The 15,873-nt window shown below is 39.1% G+C and overlaps 1 protein-coding gene across 6 annotated transcripts in view; it reads right to left on the bottom strand.

The window, feature by feature from the left end:
* Positions 1 to 4,017: 4,017 nt before the first annotated feature.
* Positions 4,018 to 15,873, bottom strand: part of LOC146963448 (DNA (cytosine-5)-methyltransferase 3A-like) — a 36,995-nt gene continuing 25,139 nt past the window's right edge. For 3 of the 6 annotated variants that reach the window (XM_085767355.1, XM_085767359.1, XM_085767356.1), the window contains 16 exons: positions 15,464 to 15,622; positions 15,109 to 15,216; positions 14,181 to 14,337; positions 13,864 to 14,010; positions 12,725 to 12,769; positions 12,282 to 12,361; positions 11,944 to 12,056; positions 9,553 to 9,736; positions 9,373 to 9,457; positions 8,203 to 8,348; positions 6,840 to 6,930; positions 6,523 to 6,671; positions 6,043 to 6,143; positions 5,579 to 5,648; positions 5,028 to 5,146; positions 4,018 to 4,893 (listed from right to left, as the gene is read on the bottom strand). In XM_085767355.1, the coding sequence (XP_085623481.1) occupies positions 4,752 to 4,893; positions 5,028 to 5,146; positions 5,579 to 5,648; positions 6,043 to 6,143; positions 6,523 to 6,671; positions 6,840 to 6,930; positions 8,203 to 8,348; positions 9,373 to 9,457; positions 9,553 to 9,736; positions 11,944 to 12,056; positions 12,282 to 12,361; positions 12,725 to 12,769; positions 13,864 to 14,010; positions 14,181 to 14,337; positions 15,109 to 15,216; positions 15,464 to 15,622 (1,896 nt within the window). In that variant the 3' untranslated portion in view covers positions 4,018 to 4,751. The remainder of the gene's footprint in view (positions 4,894 to 5,027; positions 5,147 to 5,578; positions 5,649 to 6,042; positions 6,144 to 6,522; positions 6,672 to 6,839; positions 6,931 to 8,202; positions 8,349 to 9,372; positions 9,458 to 9,552; positions 9,737 to 11,943; positions 12,057 to 12,281; positions 12,362 to 12,724; positions 12,770 to 13,863; positions 14,011 to 14,180; positions 14,338 to 15,108; positions 15,217 to 15,463; positions 15,623 to 15,873) is intronic. The other 3 variants (XM_085767357.1, XM_085767360.1, XM_085767358.1) reach the window with 1 other exon arrangement.

Here is a 15,873-nt window from a genome sequence, read left to right as displayed (position 1 = left end):
CATGCTGTTGATAAATGAAGCATCGTCAACTGACCATACGTTCAGTTTTTCTTTCATAGAAATCTAATACTCAGTGAAACAATGTTGCACATGTATCATCTAAACTGTGCTTTCCTTTACAGCTCATTATTGATGAATGATCAAATCAGGGATCAAATCACATTTTCAGGAGATAATTAATTTTTAAATAAAAATGTAGATGACATTTTTTACTTGAACAACATTCAGTGGAGGAGTATTTTTAATCAAAAGTCTACAAAATACCTGCTATTGTATTTAACCTTGATGTAACTTAAGAATCAGTGTGTTTTTTTTTTGTTTTTTCATCCCATGCTCTTCTGGGTGGGGCTGAGATAGAAAAGTAAAGTATATCACCAATCAGAATTTACTAATATTTGAATCATAATCCACTGAGTTGTGGGAATATTTGCTTATACTGTATGTCCAGGCCACTGTCAATCAAATTGGATTGTACTCAACCCACAATTCCCGATGAAGCAGAATATCTTCAGTTTTAGAGAGTTTAATTTTTAATTAACAAAAAACATGTAATTCTGAATATTTATGCTTTAGATTTTAAAACCACATTTTCAGGGACTATAATTCAAATTATTTTAACAAATTAAATAGATTAAAAAAAAAAAAAAAAAAAAGGACAGGAGGTTGCAGATTTCTGCACAAAGACAATACATTTATTCAAGTGTTCTCCAGCATACGGAGCCTTTATCTTCTCTCTGGACACTAAACATAAGTATGGGGGGGTTCAAAGTGGAGAATGACTGCTACATTTGCTGTACGAACTGGTCTTGAGGAAAAAGCGCAGAAGCCATAAAACAGTTATGACAGAAAGAAAGTCACACAGAGTGTCAACAGTATCACTGAATATAGACTTATTGACCTGCTTTGAACAGTAAAAATTAAACTTTTCTGATTTTTTAAAAACAAAAACAAAAACCAACGAAAAAAAACAAAAACAAAACAAATAAGCATCAATTCAAAACATCTTGAAAACAGACATGGAGTATTACGGCATGGAATGTAGGATTAAGAAGCAATGCGTATTAAGCGTACATTATGCTACAGTAAAAGTTATTACCGTTTTTTTTTTTCTCACACGATTTTCCCACAGATAAGCACCAACTACAGCAATCTCTAGTCTAAAACAATATAGGAAACCTTTCATTATTTGTTATCCTTATTTTTTCAAGTACAAAGTTAAAATGCCTTTGTTAATATATTTATATGAGTGAAATAATAGTTCTTTTCCATTACTACAAGGAACTTAAAAACAGTCATTGTCAAGACATGTTTATTTCTCTTCCAATCAAATATATTTTTCTTGATTAGATAAAATGTTTAGCACCATCGGAAACACCTACAATCCCTCTTTTTTTTAATCCTTACAAAAGAAACCGAAGCATAAAACACCACCATGTAGGGCTGTGCAGTGAAGTGGAGACCGTTCATCTTAAAGCTGTCCATTGATCACATGACATTAAATCTGGATTCACTTGACACAAACAAGATCAGTACGAAAAAACGCCGACTTGGAGTCTCCCTATAGCTAATGCTCAAAGCAAAGTTTTGAATCAAATTTGTCACTTGATTTTAATTTTTAACCTAAGAATCGTTTTTTTTCTAATTTGATGATATATATTAGCAAAGAATTATATTTGTACATCTCAATCGTAAAAATAAAAAAACAAACCAAAAAAAAGATGAGAAATTTTGTTGAAAACAGCAACCGGAAAAACTATGTACAAAATGTACAAACATGAGGGGATGTTAAGTATTATAGAAGGAGTGGGGGGATAACATCTGGTTAAAATATCACAACACACATTTTGAGTTCATTTTGAGCCCTGTGTGCATGGACAAAAAAATTATAGCAATAAGGTCACTTAAGAAATTAATTACATTAAGAAATTAAATTTCAAATTTAGAATCTTAAATATGATATAGATAAGTGATAGCATCTGTTTTTATTATCCTCTTTATTCTTTGAGTGCCGACGTCTTCGTCAAACACTGTGTCAGTTTTTCGTTTTGACAAACTGCAGCCTAAATCCTCCATGTTTAGCTTAACAGGTTACAATCCAGAGAATTTAGTTCATGTGAACGTAATCCAAATTTGGATCAGCACTTAAATCTGTCAACATGACGACTACGAGTTATCAGGGAAATGGCAGAGGCCAATAACTGTCCTTCATATGGGACAAAATATTACACAAAGCGCATGACATAGTCTTTTTTTAACTCTGTCTTACATTGTACAATCTTAATAGAAGTAGACATTCTTTGACTCTGGGTAGTAACATACTGTATCGCTGCTTTAAAACAGGAAAACAATATAGATGATGGGAGAAAGGGAAGGGGATCTGGGGTTACAAATGTCGATCCATCTACTGTACACTGAGTCAAATAACATGGGTTTCACACATTAAAATCCATTCTTTCACTTCTATTGGCACAGCCCTACTGTATACAAAAAGTATTACACGAGGGTAGATCAGTTCACATCATAAAACAAAACAAAAACAATTCACAAGAACCAATTTCTTTTAAAAAAATATCAAGAAAAAAAGAAAGTATACATATAAAAGTGCTTTATAATGTTGATAAAACAGCACAAAATTGCTATAAAAAGGTAGAAGAACTTTGTGAAGCCGCACCATATTGTTGAGGATTTGCACCTGACAGTTTTTCAGTTTGAGAGGTGGAGGTTGAGGAGGAGGTTTTCTGTTTACGCCTTCATGACCGCCTGTCACTGGATCTTCTGTCTTACAAATTTGCAGGTTGAGTATTTAATACCAACAATGCCACCCGTGATCCGGTGGAGGGTATTGTATATGTCTGATCACCTAAAAGGCTCTGAAGCCCTGAACCAGCAGCTATCAACCCTTCTAGCCAAAGTAGAACTGGTAGATTGACTCATCTTATTTTCTATTGAGGAAGACAAGTTAGGTTTCAGTCTGACTTTGACTCAACAGGGGGCTCAACAAGTGATGGTGAAACCAAACAGACATGCTGCAATCTGTTGCCCCAGGCGACTTGTTTTACATCCATCAACTTGAAGGACATGCCCCCATTGCGTCTAAACACAGGTAGTTTTTACATTTCATTCATTTAGTCTCCCTCTCCCTCTCTCCCAATAGGCTTTTACCAGGTACCAGGTATGTGATTGCAGTCACACTGTAGCTGGTCTGATGGGATGGTGGATCTGTGCACGCATGTGCTTATTTGGTCAAAGAGTTAGCACCACAATCATGTAATACAACAACAACACCACATCAACATGGTTACTGAGGGTCTCCCAGAACCTGCTGATGTGGGCAGAGGAACCAGACCGCACTTCCTGTCCTGTCACAAGCCCAACAACGATGTCCCTCAAGTGCCTCAAGGACTCCAGACTGGGACCTGCTCCTAGTGTTGGATGCTCTTTGCAGAGCTGAGGTGGGCATACGTTAAGACGGCGTTTCTCTCCGCCATCACATGAGCCAAGCACGTCCATGAACGGCACAAGTGTCAACAAGCTCCAGAGTTTCTACCCAAGGTACCTTCACCCTAATAACACCTCAACCCAGACAGAAGATCCAGTGTTTGAAGCACCACCTGTGGCGGTCATTCAGGATTCACAGAACTGTAGTTACATTTGTAACTTTTGTTACCCAGCCCACCCGCCCCCTCTTCCTCCAGCCTCCACGCTTACTAACAGTTGTACAGTAATGTCATTGGTCAGGATGAAACTAGTAAAAAGTAGCTCACCACAGACTTTGATCTTAAGGTTTTTTTTTTTTTTTTGAATGACAGAAAACATCATTTCCCATGTGGCTAGCTTCACTTTCTGTTTGTGCAGGTCCAGGCGATGAGCCTGAGTGCAACAAGGCTGAGAGATTAAATGAGCACCAGTAAAAACTGTATAAAAGCTGTAAAATGCAGAAAAGCGGACACGCTCCATTTTGCAGTCTACTGTTTGTCACTCCTATGTTTCCTGGAGTGAACAAAACGGCACAGAACATTTTTCCATTAAGTGTAAAAACATTAAACAAGTTTTTTTTTTTTTTTTGCGTTTTTGTTTTTTTCCAGCAACAGGTTAAAGAGCTCCGTATTGTCTAAAGTTGTAGTGCCACATGGGCTATGATGTTTCTCATCATTTTGGAGCACCATGGTATTGTAACCATATTACAGTAGTACCTTTTATTACCTTCAGTTGTGTATAGAAACTGTAAACAAAGAGGTATATGTGATTTGGTGTTTTGGATTCTCAGAGACACAGCTCTCCTGACACTGAAGAAAATCGCCTTTCTCTTCACATCTCTGTGAGGCTCAGTAGCTGGAAGCATGGCTGCACTGCAGGTGGGAATCTCGCAGTACGCTCACACAGCAGAAACATTTCACATAATTCAAAACCACTCTCTCAATTTCGGATGTTTCCCCGTCGCGTTCCCGTCTCTTTTAAAATACATATGTAGCACTTTTCTCTCTCAGTGTCTTGAGAAGAAAGCATAGTCTCAAGTATAGCTTGCACAAACAAATCAACAATACTTGATAACACTGCTAAAAGGTAAAATGACGTATCAAAATTAAATAGAATAAGAATTACAATTCAAATACAAGAAATAATGTGAAATCTACGTCAACGTTTTGCTTGCAAATTATACCAGAGTATAATTTGAGGATCAAGGCTCTTATTTCTAGTAACAACATACAGTTGTAGTTTCTAAATGGTTCAGAGCGAGTTCTTCTTGCTGCTCAAACACAGGCAAAGTAATCTTTGAGTGGTGCAAACAGGTGGCGGATAACAGGAACGCTCCATGATCTGCCCAGGAGCCTCTGCCTCGCCAGTCGGCTCATGTTGGACACGTCCGTATAGTGGACTGGAAAGCCAAAGATTCTGGCACAGGGCGACCAGACAGACCACAGGGTAGAGGACAAACAGGGAGGAAGACACAGGGAGATAATCTTGAGATTTCTGATCTCTCTGTGAAACGTTATGTAAAAAGGGCGTGATCTCAAACGTTTACATACCTCTCCATCTCAGTGCACCAGAGGATGTCCTCCTTCTCGTTCATGAAGACGGGGAAGTGCTGGTCCTTGCCCTGCTTGATGGAGTTAGACCTGGTGGTGATGGTCCTCACCTTTTCAAACTGAAAGAGCAAAGGGAATGAGAGATATTTAATGAGTCTTGATGCACATCGAAGGTGCAGAAACATTTGCCTCGGTCATCACTAAATTACAGGTCAAATATAACGGTTGATGATCTCATGTGCTGGCTGTGACTTCTTGCTGCCACTGGGAGCCACTAGTGTGCAAATTGTGTACAGTATATCCATTTAATATCAGGTATTGTGTTTTTGAATACATCAAACACAACTGCATCCACTGTCACAGATATAGTGCAGAAAATATTAGTATTTCTCTGATCACAGCAGTCAAACTACAACACTGTTTTTTCTTTCAAGTAAAGCAACACAAATCTTAAGTTTCAGACGCCACATGAAGGTTTCTCAACCAAGTGACGCATGCACTCCTGTTAAAGTTCACTGTGATTCATTTAGTTTAACTATCACATTAAGTACCTTAGCTGTCCTTCCATGTTCTAAACATTCCTGGAGGTCCAGTCTGTCATTGCACATCGCACTCAGAGGCCTGAAAAGGAGAAACAACAGGAGTCACAGGTCAGACTTTACAACTTTGGACTTTTGAGTAGATATTGCAGTTGTAGGATCATGCTGAATTTTGCATCTATAACAAATAACTTTAATATTTGGGACTGCTGGAGTATCATCATTTATTTTCTAGTGTTTTCTTTTTCCTTTTAGAAAAACAAAATTATAAGACATGTCTGTTGTATATGAAAAAACTGAGAAAAAACAACAATGTGAAAATAGGAAATAACTTATTAATTTAGTTGGTATGTAGCTGCAATAATCACAGTTTCATCGACAATAATGTTGAGAGTATTTCTAATAATTGTTTGCCCCTGTTGTCGGGCAGCTTGTTTTTCCCCACTGTGTATGTCAAAGTCTGCTGCTTCCCTCACCATTGACCCACCAACCTGTTCATGCCAGGAAGGTTACCCCAGAAGTAGCGGGCACGGTGGGCGGCAGACACCTCCTTAGCATCGATCATCACCGGGTTACACTGAGGAAAAACACACATCAATCAGACAAAACAATGAAGGATGGCTAATATATATTAGAAAAGTAACCCTAACTCTATCCTTCAGCCGAGAACCTCCATATTACATTTTCACAGTGTCCAATCAGTCAAATGTAATATTAATATTTATAATTATTATAATATATTTATATATCTGTAATATTTTCAAACCAATAGCTGACGACGTCTCTTTAGGATAATAAAGTGCAACACTCTGGGAGAAGACAGTAGTATACAGTGTTACATCAGGATTAGGGGGGTTGACGTTCCCTTCAGTTTCCAAATCAATCAGTCTGTCAGTCAGTACCACAAGGGGGCATTCATGATCCATCCCACTGCTGCTACCAGTGAGGAGGCTGACCTCTAAAAAGCGAGAGATGTCCCTCTTATCGCTGACGCCCATGGCGACCACGTTTTCAAAGAGCCAGAAGAAAGGCCGATCCTCCCCGTCCTTCGGCCGAGCCTCGTGGAGCAGCCTGTAAAACTCAAAGAACAGGCGGCCGGTGCCCTCTGTAGGACAGACGCGGCCATTAAACCACGATGAGGCACAGCGAAGGACACAAATTAATGACGTTCTAGTGATTTCCTGAGTCAAATAATGAGCTTCCTTTGATTTCACCCCCAATGAATTGAATGAATGCTGCAAAATTAAAGTAAAGTGAACATATCTGGACCTACCGTGAAGACCTTTCCTTGCAGGATTCACTATAGAGAGGTCGTTGCATGGGCTTCCACCAATAACTAGGTCAAAAGGACCCCACTCGTGTATCTGCATACAGATAAGAGACAGAGTCAGATAAAGACAATATAGACTATATAGATAATGACACAGCACAACGCTCCTCCAACTTCAAGGTCTTTATTGTCTCTTTTCTCTTTCTACCATTGCAGAGTCCATGCACTTTGGCTATGAAGCAAACTAGCAGCAGATTTAGATCTTGATTTTCAGTGACGACAGATATTATGTTGGACGGAGGCTCCAGTTCTCTCTGGTTCACTAGTGTTAGAAAAAGGAGACCCACTGCTGTTTGAGAGCAGAAACATCTGTATATTAAATCGAAAATTTTAAGATATAACGTCCTCATCAGGTTTATAGTGCGATGGGAGTGGAAACGGTAACTGTAAACCCTCTGGATGAGAGAGCTTCATCAGAGTGAGGTCAGCTTCAGTGGAGCTGCGGCTCTGACCTTAAAACTGAAGTGGATAATAAAATAATAGCTACTTGCTCACTCAAGGGCACATTAGATTCATATTCATAATCTGCTCAACAGTCTGGTTTGAACCTTTCAGTCGCAGGATTTTTTTCCCCCTACTGTACTTCAACTTATGTTCCTCTCACAGTTATTAGCATCAACTGGACATTTCCTTTTCCATAAATGATAAATGAATATTTCATGTGAGTAGCTGCATCCAAGATTTATAATGGATTCTACGGTATAGACCTGTGGAAATAATGTTCGATATGATAGGAGCTAACCAGTGCAGACAGTGTGACCTTAGAGTAGCTTCATAACTAATGTGTAACAACAAAGATGAACTTCTATTCAAGTTTTTAGGCGAACTGAACCATGTCTCTGACCTAACTGAGCAAGTTTGTGTATAAGATTCCTACTAGGGCAGAGAAATTGAGTCTTTGGTGTTGTTAAAACACACTAGAAGTGGTTTCAATGTGAGAAACCTCCCTGCTTATCATTTTCCAGAATCCATGTAGACAGACTTAACAAGGCAAACTCCTTGTGATGGATCTGTTTTTCTGGGACAGGAGGAGTTCATGTTTTTGTAGTATTTCTTCGGTTGCCCAGTGACACATCTGTAATCATAGCAAACCACCACCCAGTGTGTTCCTCTCGATGCACTCGGTCTCTATAATCTGCTCAGTTGTTCAACATGTGTTCAACCTCCACGTTTAAGACTCAAAAATCCATTTCTGTTCTGTGCAGCTTGACTGGTCTTTGTCAGTGTCAGCGCCTCGTCAGGTTTGACACCCCCACCACCCCTGCTTTACTGACCAAACGGCTGTTATATAAGACATTAGACTCACATGTTTGCGCGTGACGTTCCTCACATCGCCAACATACATGATGCGACCCTGATGCCGGACAATCCCCACAGTGATGGAGTCTTCACACACTTCAGAAGCTACGTAACGATCCACTTGGATGCCAAGTTCCCTCAGAACCAGAAGCCCTAAAAACAGGACGGAGGACAGAGGTGAAAGGGTTAGAACAGGGAAAACACCACAAGGACAAAATCAAAACCAACAAACCCACGATAGAGGAAGCTCTGAAGCCGTTTCTGACTAAAAGAGAAACGTTGAACAATACTGAAAATGACCACTCAAACACACATGCTTATATCACTCTCCCTACCAATGTGATATAATTTGATACCAGTCATGAATTGACGAATGAAATTCTTACAATGACTATAACGGTGTTGCAATAGCACTGCTGCATTTAAGTGATGTTTGATTTGAAGGCTAAGATCATGACATGAAAGTAAATGCGATATAGAAAAAGGGACCTATGGTGTTATGATCAACCAATATGGGTTTTTACATGGCCAGTACCGTTATATAGAGAACAGGGTGACCGATATGTAAAGCCAATATCTGCAGTGCACTTATTTTAAATTAAAAACTGCAAACTAAAATGTCGACATGTAAACTTGAAAGGAAATTGAAAATAAATGAAGTTTTAATGCGACTAAGAGAAAACAAAAACTCCACAAAAAAAAAAAAAAAATTAGCAATATTCACTCCCCCCAACCCATCAGAGACTGTACAGACCCCCACACCTTCAAATCACTCCTAAAAACACACCTTTTAAAACTGGCTTTTAATCTGCAAACTGTTCTTTTACCCTCTTTTCATTTTATGTCTTTTCTTTAACATTTACACATTGTTTGTGTATCTGTTACTCCACATTGTTCTATATTTTATTGTGTTCTGTAAGCGCCTTTGAGCACTTGTAAAAGCACGTTATAAATAAAATGTATTATTAATATCACTATTGTGCAGAGTAGCAGCAAACATTGAAGTGTCACTATTTAGCTCCACAGCTACATTTACTACAAACTCTGGTGTCTCATACAGTTTTTGTTTAATTGGCCTTGTGAGCATTTTAATCAGCTGATTCAGATCATTCTTACATTAATTACTAATATGGTGAAAACTGACACACTATTTAGAGCATGCGGTTTCTTGTCTAACCTGTTGCTATGCCGTCGAATAGCGACAGGACACGAATGGGCTTCCTCTTCTCCACCATGACTGGGGCGTAAACCTTTGGTGGCTCCTGAGATGGGACACAGAGATCAGAGATCAGAGGTGAGAGACACAGGAGACGTCCTCAGTGAGACACTCAGTTGGGATTTATCTCGTTATACTCACGAAATCTTGGTCGTGATTATTTGCAAAGAAGTGCTGCAGACGGCTCGGCCAGTCAGAGCGACGCTCCAACAGACCAAACGCCCCCTTTTGACCGCACATGTAGCAGTTCCACGGGTCCTCTTTGATGGCAGCGTGGGCCGCTCCCTGACCGACGAGGAGGTCGACGCATTCTACACAGAAACACCTGAACACGGGACGAAGAGAAGAGTTGAATCTCATTAGAAGCTGTGGTTTAGTGTTTGTACAGTCACAATAATCTAACTGAAGTTTCAAATCTACCTCTGTTCTACCTTATAAAAGCCTTTTGCGTCACTCACTCTGATCTGGCAACACTGTGAATGAATTAGTTTGACACCTGTTAATAAATACTTGTTGGGTGATGCTGCATTTTTTCCTTGTACTACTAATACTAAAAACAGTGGTGCAGTGATCTGACTGAAAACACATAACTACACACATCCAGTGTTTGTAGATACGTAATTCATCATCTGTAAAGCATTACACTGACTTAATTGTTTTAATAGAAGTTTTATGAAGTACATAACTAAGAAGTAGTAACTACCTGAATTAATCCGTGTTAATAAATTACACACTCACATGTCTAAATCGTACATAAATGTACATCTGATTTGTTAATCGTTTCCTTCCACTTAATCTCATGAACCACTGACGTCTCCTAATTGATTTTATACTTGAATTATAAATGCTGAATCCATCATTTATTAAGTATGAAAAAACAATCATCAAACACATTATAGATGAGTTAATCAATCCAGATTTAAACATTTATAACTTTATAGATTACATACTTGCTAGTATCAATGTATGAAAAATGTCTATAAATGATGAATTAGATCATGCCTAATGCTTAACAGTGTGTAGTTAGTGTGTTACTGTTGTTTCACATCAGTGTTTATTTTGAGCTGACCTGACACCACCTTGCTGCTAGAAATACTCACTCGCACAACAAATGTGTCTCCATTCGCATCTTAAAATAGTTACAAACTAATGCACTAAATTTACTGTGCTAAAATTGTTACCGGTTTATATATATATATATATATATATATATATATATATACACACACACACACACATACATATACGTATATACATTTTTATTTTTTTTTAAAGACTCTACTTTGTTGCGCTGTGTGCTTTTGTCTCTTGACGGCCCTTTACTTTAATGTATGCTGACTAATAAATGACTGACAGTTCTCTTCTGCTTAATTTAGTTTCCACATCAATCAGAGGTCAGTCGGCCTTTGTTTTATACCTACAGGACCTTTTTTTCCAATGGTGTTAAATGAGTTTTGGGAGTTTTGAGAGGCCGTGAGTTATTGTCAAAATGTCATCCAAATGTCAAATGCCATCACACAGAAAACCATTGTTTACCGATCGGTCCAACATGTATCTGACAAGGCTGGATCTGTTCTCAGTGGTATTTTCTATTCTTCAATATCAGTCTGAATGTGTGAGGGTTATTTTCTTTTATAGCTGTTCCATTCAACCGACACACAACCACACTTTATACAATATTTGTGATCAGCCGCTGCCGCTGTGGCCGTCCTGCGGTGGCGGCTGACATCGCAGCTATGAGATATGTGACATCGCGACAAAGCCTCTATTGTGCGTATAGTTTGTGCAACGATGTGCACAATCCTGCTATCAATGACAGAGCAACCACTGATATACACAAAGATGGTAGATTTATGTCATTTGGAGATTCAATGGAAAGATTTGGTCTAAAGGCTAAGAGGAGTTTCTGGAAACATTAAAACAGCATCATACAACTCTTAAAAACTCCTCAAAGAGAAACTCTGAAAGGGCAATTTATTTAAGTGCCAAACGGAACCAGTTCTTTATTTCTACTGTCCCATGACGTCTTGTTAAGCATGACAGGAAGTCTTGCCCCCTCTGCTGGAAGGGATGTCAGCTAATTGGGCACTCTTCTCACATCTTCTGGGACTGATAGACCATTACAGCCAATGTGGGTAACTCTGGGAAATATGGCTTTAGAGTGGTTAAAACAAAAGGCTCTTCTGTTTATAGTCCATAAAGTGATTACAATGAACTGGCTTACACCACTCCCTCCTACCCTGGACCAATGGAAACAAAGACTCTGGGATGTGGACTGTATGGAAAATATAACAGCAACGACGACTGAAACAAAGGATGAACACATTCACTTTGATAATTTGGGGTGAATAGAAACATTAATCAACTACATAAAGTGGGCCTACCTCCGGTCCTATCCATCTTTTGTGTTCCTATACAGCTAATTGTTTTTTTTAACCACTGTAATTTCTGAAAAAACATACATTATAACTTCACTGTAACAACAGACCGTCATGATTTCCATTAGCCCCCATAACGCAGCAGAAACCTCACCGACAGCAGTTGTTGTTTCCACACATGAGCACCTCTCGTCCTCCGCAGCAGATAGTGCAGTATGACTGGTAGCCGTCGTCGTCATATTGATATGCACATTCTAGGAAGCAGTTCTGTGAGGAAAAATAAAAAAAGTGTTGGAAACTCAGCGAGCGGCTTGACATTTAAAAGAAAACTACATCTTACAGGGCCACATCAGGCGCTGCTCGGAATATATTCAGTTTATTATTAGCGTTGAAAGGAGCTCTGATTTTATTTATTTATGTATTTATTTATTTTATGACCGAGTAGTGGGAGTTGAATCTCAAGACTTTTTTATGACCTCAATCACAGCTTACCTTACAGCTCTGGCACATTCCTCCTGCAAACAGCGGGTGCTCACGGCTAACATTCAGACTTCCACAGGAGATACAGATGTCTGCAGAAAGAGTGCAAGTGCCGTATGTCAGTGTTTAGCAGGCGCAGGTCAGAGATGTGTGAACACTCTGCTGCTACAAACTTCAATGACTTATTTGAACAGCTGTGACGCAGGTCTAGATCTAATGAGCTTAGCTGGTATGTTTGGAGAGAACACACAAGGGAGCCAGCAAGGCAGCAAAAATCATGGAAATGTTATTTCTCCTTTTGTAGCACCTTTTATCGTTTTATTAACACAGACGCATCATTTCTGCTGCTTTGCTTGTCAACAACAAGGCCAAGTGTAAAGCACCAAGGTGTTTTTCCCCTGAGACGCCCCCCAGGGCTGCTGCCAGCCACAGCTCACAGAGGACACATCACTTACCCTCTATGCTGCGGCACTTTTGTCTCACTTCATGAACGAGCCGCTCTGAAAACAGGAAACAAAGTGGGAGTCATGAGAAATGTAGGTTAACACAATCTATATGTAATATTATATTTGTCAGGTCAACAGTTCAAAGTCTGTTTCCTTTGAACTGACAATTTTAGCTTTTATTCGTATGTACTCCTATAAAGGAGTTTAAAAAATCACAAGGTCATCTCGGAAACAATGTAATGACAAGTAATTGTGATGCCATTTTCATCGTACACCCAAAACCTACTTAAGTACCATTGTAAAGGGTCTTTGACTTTGTGTTTATGTATGACTTTAGACTGCAAATAGATTATTTTAAATGTGAATGCACAACTAAATTATAGATTCTAAGATGGTGAAAATTGGTTATTTGCGGTGTGCATTATGTTCTTGAGAACTATCGAACTAATATTTAGCACTAACAGAAAAACTGATTGTCAGAAGAAGAGTAAAGTGTGTGGCTAAATGTTTCAGTGACAATAAAAGGTACTCATGTAATCATGAAATGTGATGTCAATTTACAAACATTTGACAGATTATTTATGCAAATTTGAAAAAAATATAAATAAATCACAGGCCCTAAAAGTGAACTCTGTGGAACACTTAGTTCTAGGAGGAGCTAATATTATGAGAGAAAACACATAAAGAACATTTCCAGCTAAATGATTGTGTGAAATTGTTCTGGTTAAATAATCAGATGTCTACGAATATGACAGAGATTGTAAACAGAACTACAGAAGCTTCTAAGTATTACATTTAAGATAATCTAATTATGGGCTAAACTAACACTGTCAGTTACTGTATTAGGGATTATTTCTCAGGTAACGCTCAGCACTGACAAATAACTCAGGAACAAAACATCTTACAGGACACTGATGAAGCACATCTGGGGATAAACCTTGACAAACATCTATTCATTGCCTGTTGAACAACAGTCTGAGTCTTTTTGTCCGGTCACATCATTCACTTTCATCTTAAACCTGTCACTCTAATGGAGCTTTTGTTCATACACAACTTCTCTCCGACCACTTACTCTGATATACAACTCCCCAAGGGAGGGAATATAGAGTTCACGACTCCTGTTTAACCTAATAAACGAGGCGCCTTACCTCGTGTCCTCTCATCAATGATGTCCTTGACCTTGGGTTTCTCTGCTGTGCTTTTGCGAGGCTTTTTGGCTGGAGGAGGCGTGTAGGCTGCAGCTTCTGGCTCCACCCACATCTCGGGGTAGACCTCTTTGTAAGGGTTGCGCTCCTCTGTGGTGCACATCACATCAGACAATTAATATAACAGGCAGGCAAGCGCGATCAATTATTAAATGACGTGTTTATCTAGAGACACGTTGGAAGTTTTCACACTCCCAGCGGCTGTCAAAGTTAGACACAACGTCAAGAGTTAGAGCTCCATGATATTGACTTCCTCTTACCCTCTGGTGGCTCTAAGGCCTTGGGTCCAGTGGGTTGAAATCCTGACATTGCCCAGTCAATCATCTGCTTGTTCAGCATTTCCACTGATTTGGAGGTTTCTGTCTCATCACTGTCGGGGCAGGCCATGAAGGCTTTGCCTGCCCGGCTGCTTGCCACCTATGAATACATTAAAACATTAATGACTCTGGGTTGATCCTCAGTTGACCTGTGGAGACGATCATCTACTCGTTTAGTGTTTCATCAAGGACACAGCTACTGCACATATTTTTTTATTCCTTGTTAAACATTGGACAGCGCTTCAGGAACCCCATTTTGTTTCTGCCTCCCTGTGCTGTATTGTGCATGAAGCGAATGTCTTCTGCTAATTATACTAATTGCAGGAAAGTTTGTACCATGTTGATGAGAGGCCCCCAGATCGTTCAGGGAAGGAACTTGGGAAATATACAACATTATTCCTTTGGAATTGGAGGATGAATTAAAAAGAAATTAATCCACAAACAGAAATAAAAACCTCTTGTTATTGCTGTTTATGGGTTGCACATGCAGTATAACAGTAAAACATATTAAGTAGTGAGTTTCAGACATACTGTTGGCAGGCATATCTTGAATTTTGGAGAGAGCTAGGTGAGCTGTTTCCCCCGGCTTCCAGCCTTCAAGCTAAGTTAAACTAAATGTCTGTTGGCTCTGGCTTTATTTCTAATGCACAAACATTAGAGTGGTCTCAGTGGAAACAACTGTGCAACACTAATCGGCCAAATGTCCTCTGACAGTAAGAAAAAACTGCGTCTATAGAATTTCCTATTACAAGGGCGCACTAAAATTACTTGAGTGAATTTAATACACGTCTCATTTTCATGATGAAATGCACCAGGAAATAAATTCAAACTGAAAACAAGCATTTTAAAATTCCACTGCTCCAGCACTGACCTGTAGCACTTCATAGATGGCTTTCTTGTACATGGGCTGCTTGTTGTAAGTTGGTTGGTGAAAGGCATTGTGAAAGGAACTTAAAGGCATGAGTTTCTCTACACAGACCTGAAACACAGACACACACACACACACACACAAAAATGTATAGTCATTAATATTGTTGTTGAGTAAAATGTGTCAAAAGATGAAAAGATGGAAAAGAGCAATTGGCTGAGCAAATAAAACAATAAAAAAAAAGATTATTATGAAGTGTGTGGTTGTCACTATAAATGGAAGTCTGTTTTGCTTAATTCCTCGTGAAAAAAAAAAAAATCACCTCACAGTAATATTAATGTTGGCTTTAAACACTCACCACTGAGAATTTTCCATCTCCAAACCACATGACCCATCTGGTTCCCTCAGCAGCTCTGCTCCGTCCCGTCATCCACCAGGATACGATGCGGCCTGGCCACCATGAGAACCCTCGCAGCTTCCCCCAAACCAGCTCGCCGATGCCAAAACCACGACCGTCCTGCAGCCAAAATAAAAGACGAACCATCCGCTCTGTATTCACTTCTGGCCATAGTTGGGAAACTGTTTTAAACACCGTCTGTCTCAGTTTTTTTTATCACTGATTAAAAGTCTTGCATAAACATACATACAACATGAAATGAAATATTATAACAATAATTAAAGGTGATTACCTATAATATGAATGTGTGCTGCTGCACCTAACAATTATTTTCATCATCTATTAATCACCCAATTATTTTCTTGATTAAT

Source organism: Trachurus japonicus, chromosome 22 (assembly GCF_045865225.1).
Source record: "Trachurus japonicus isolate A0001 chromosome 22, Traja_1.0".
NCBI lineage: Eukaryota > Metazoa > Chordata > Actinopteri > Carangiformes > Carangidae > Trachurus > Trachurus japonicus.
This window is presented reverse-complemented; position numbering and strand designations above follow the sequence as displayed.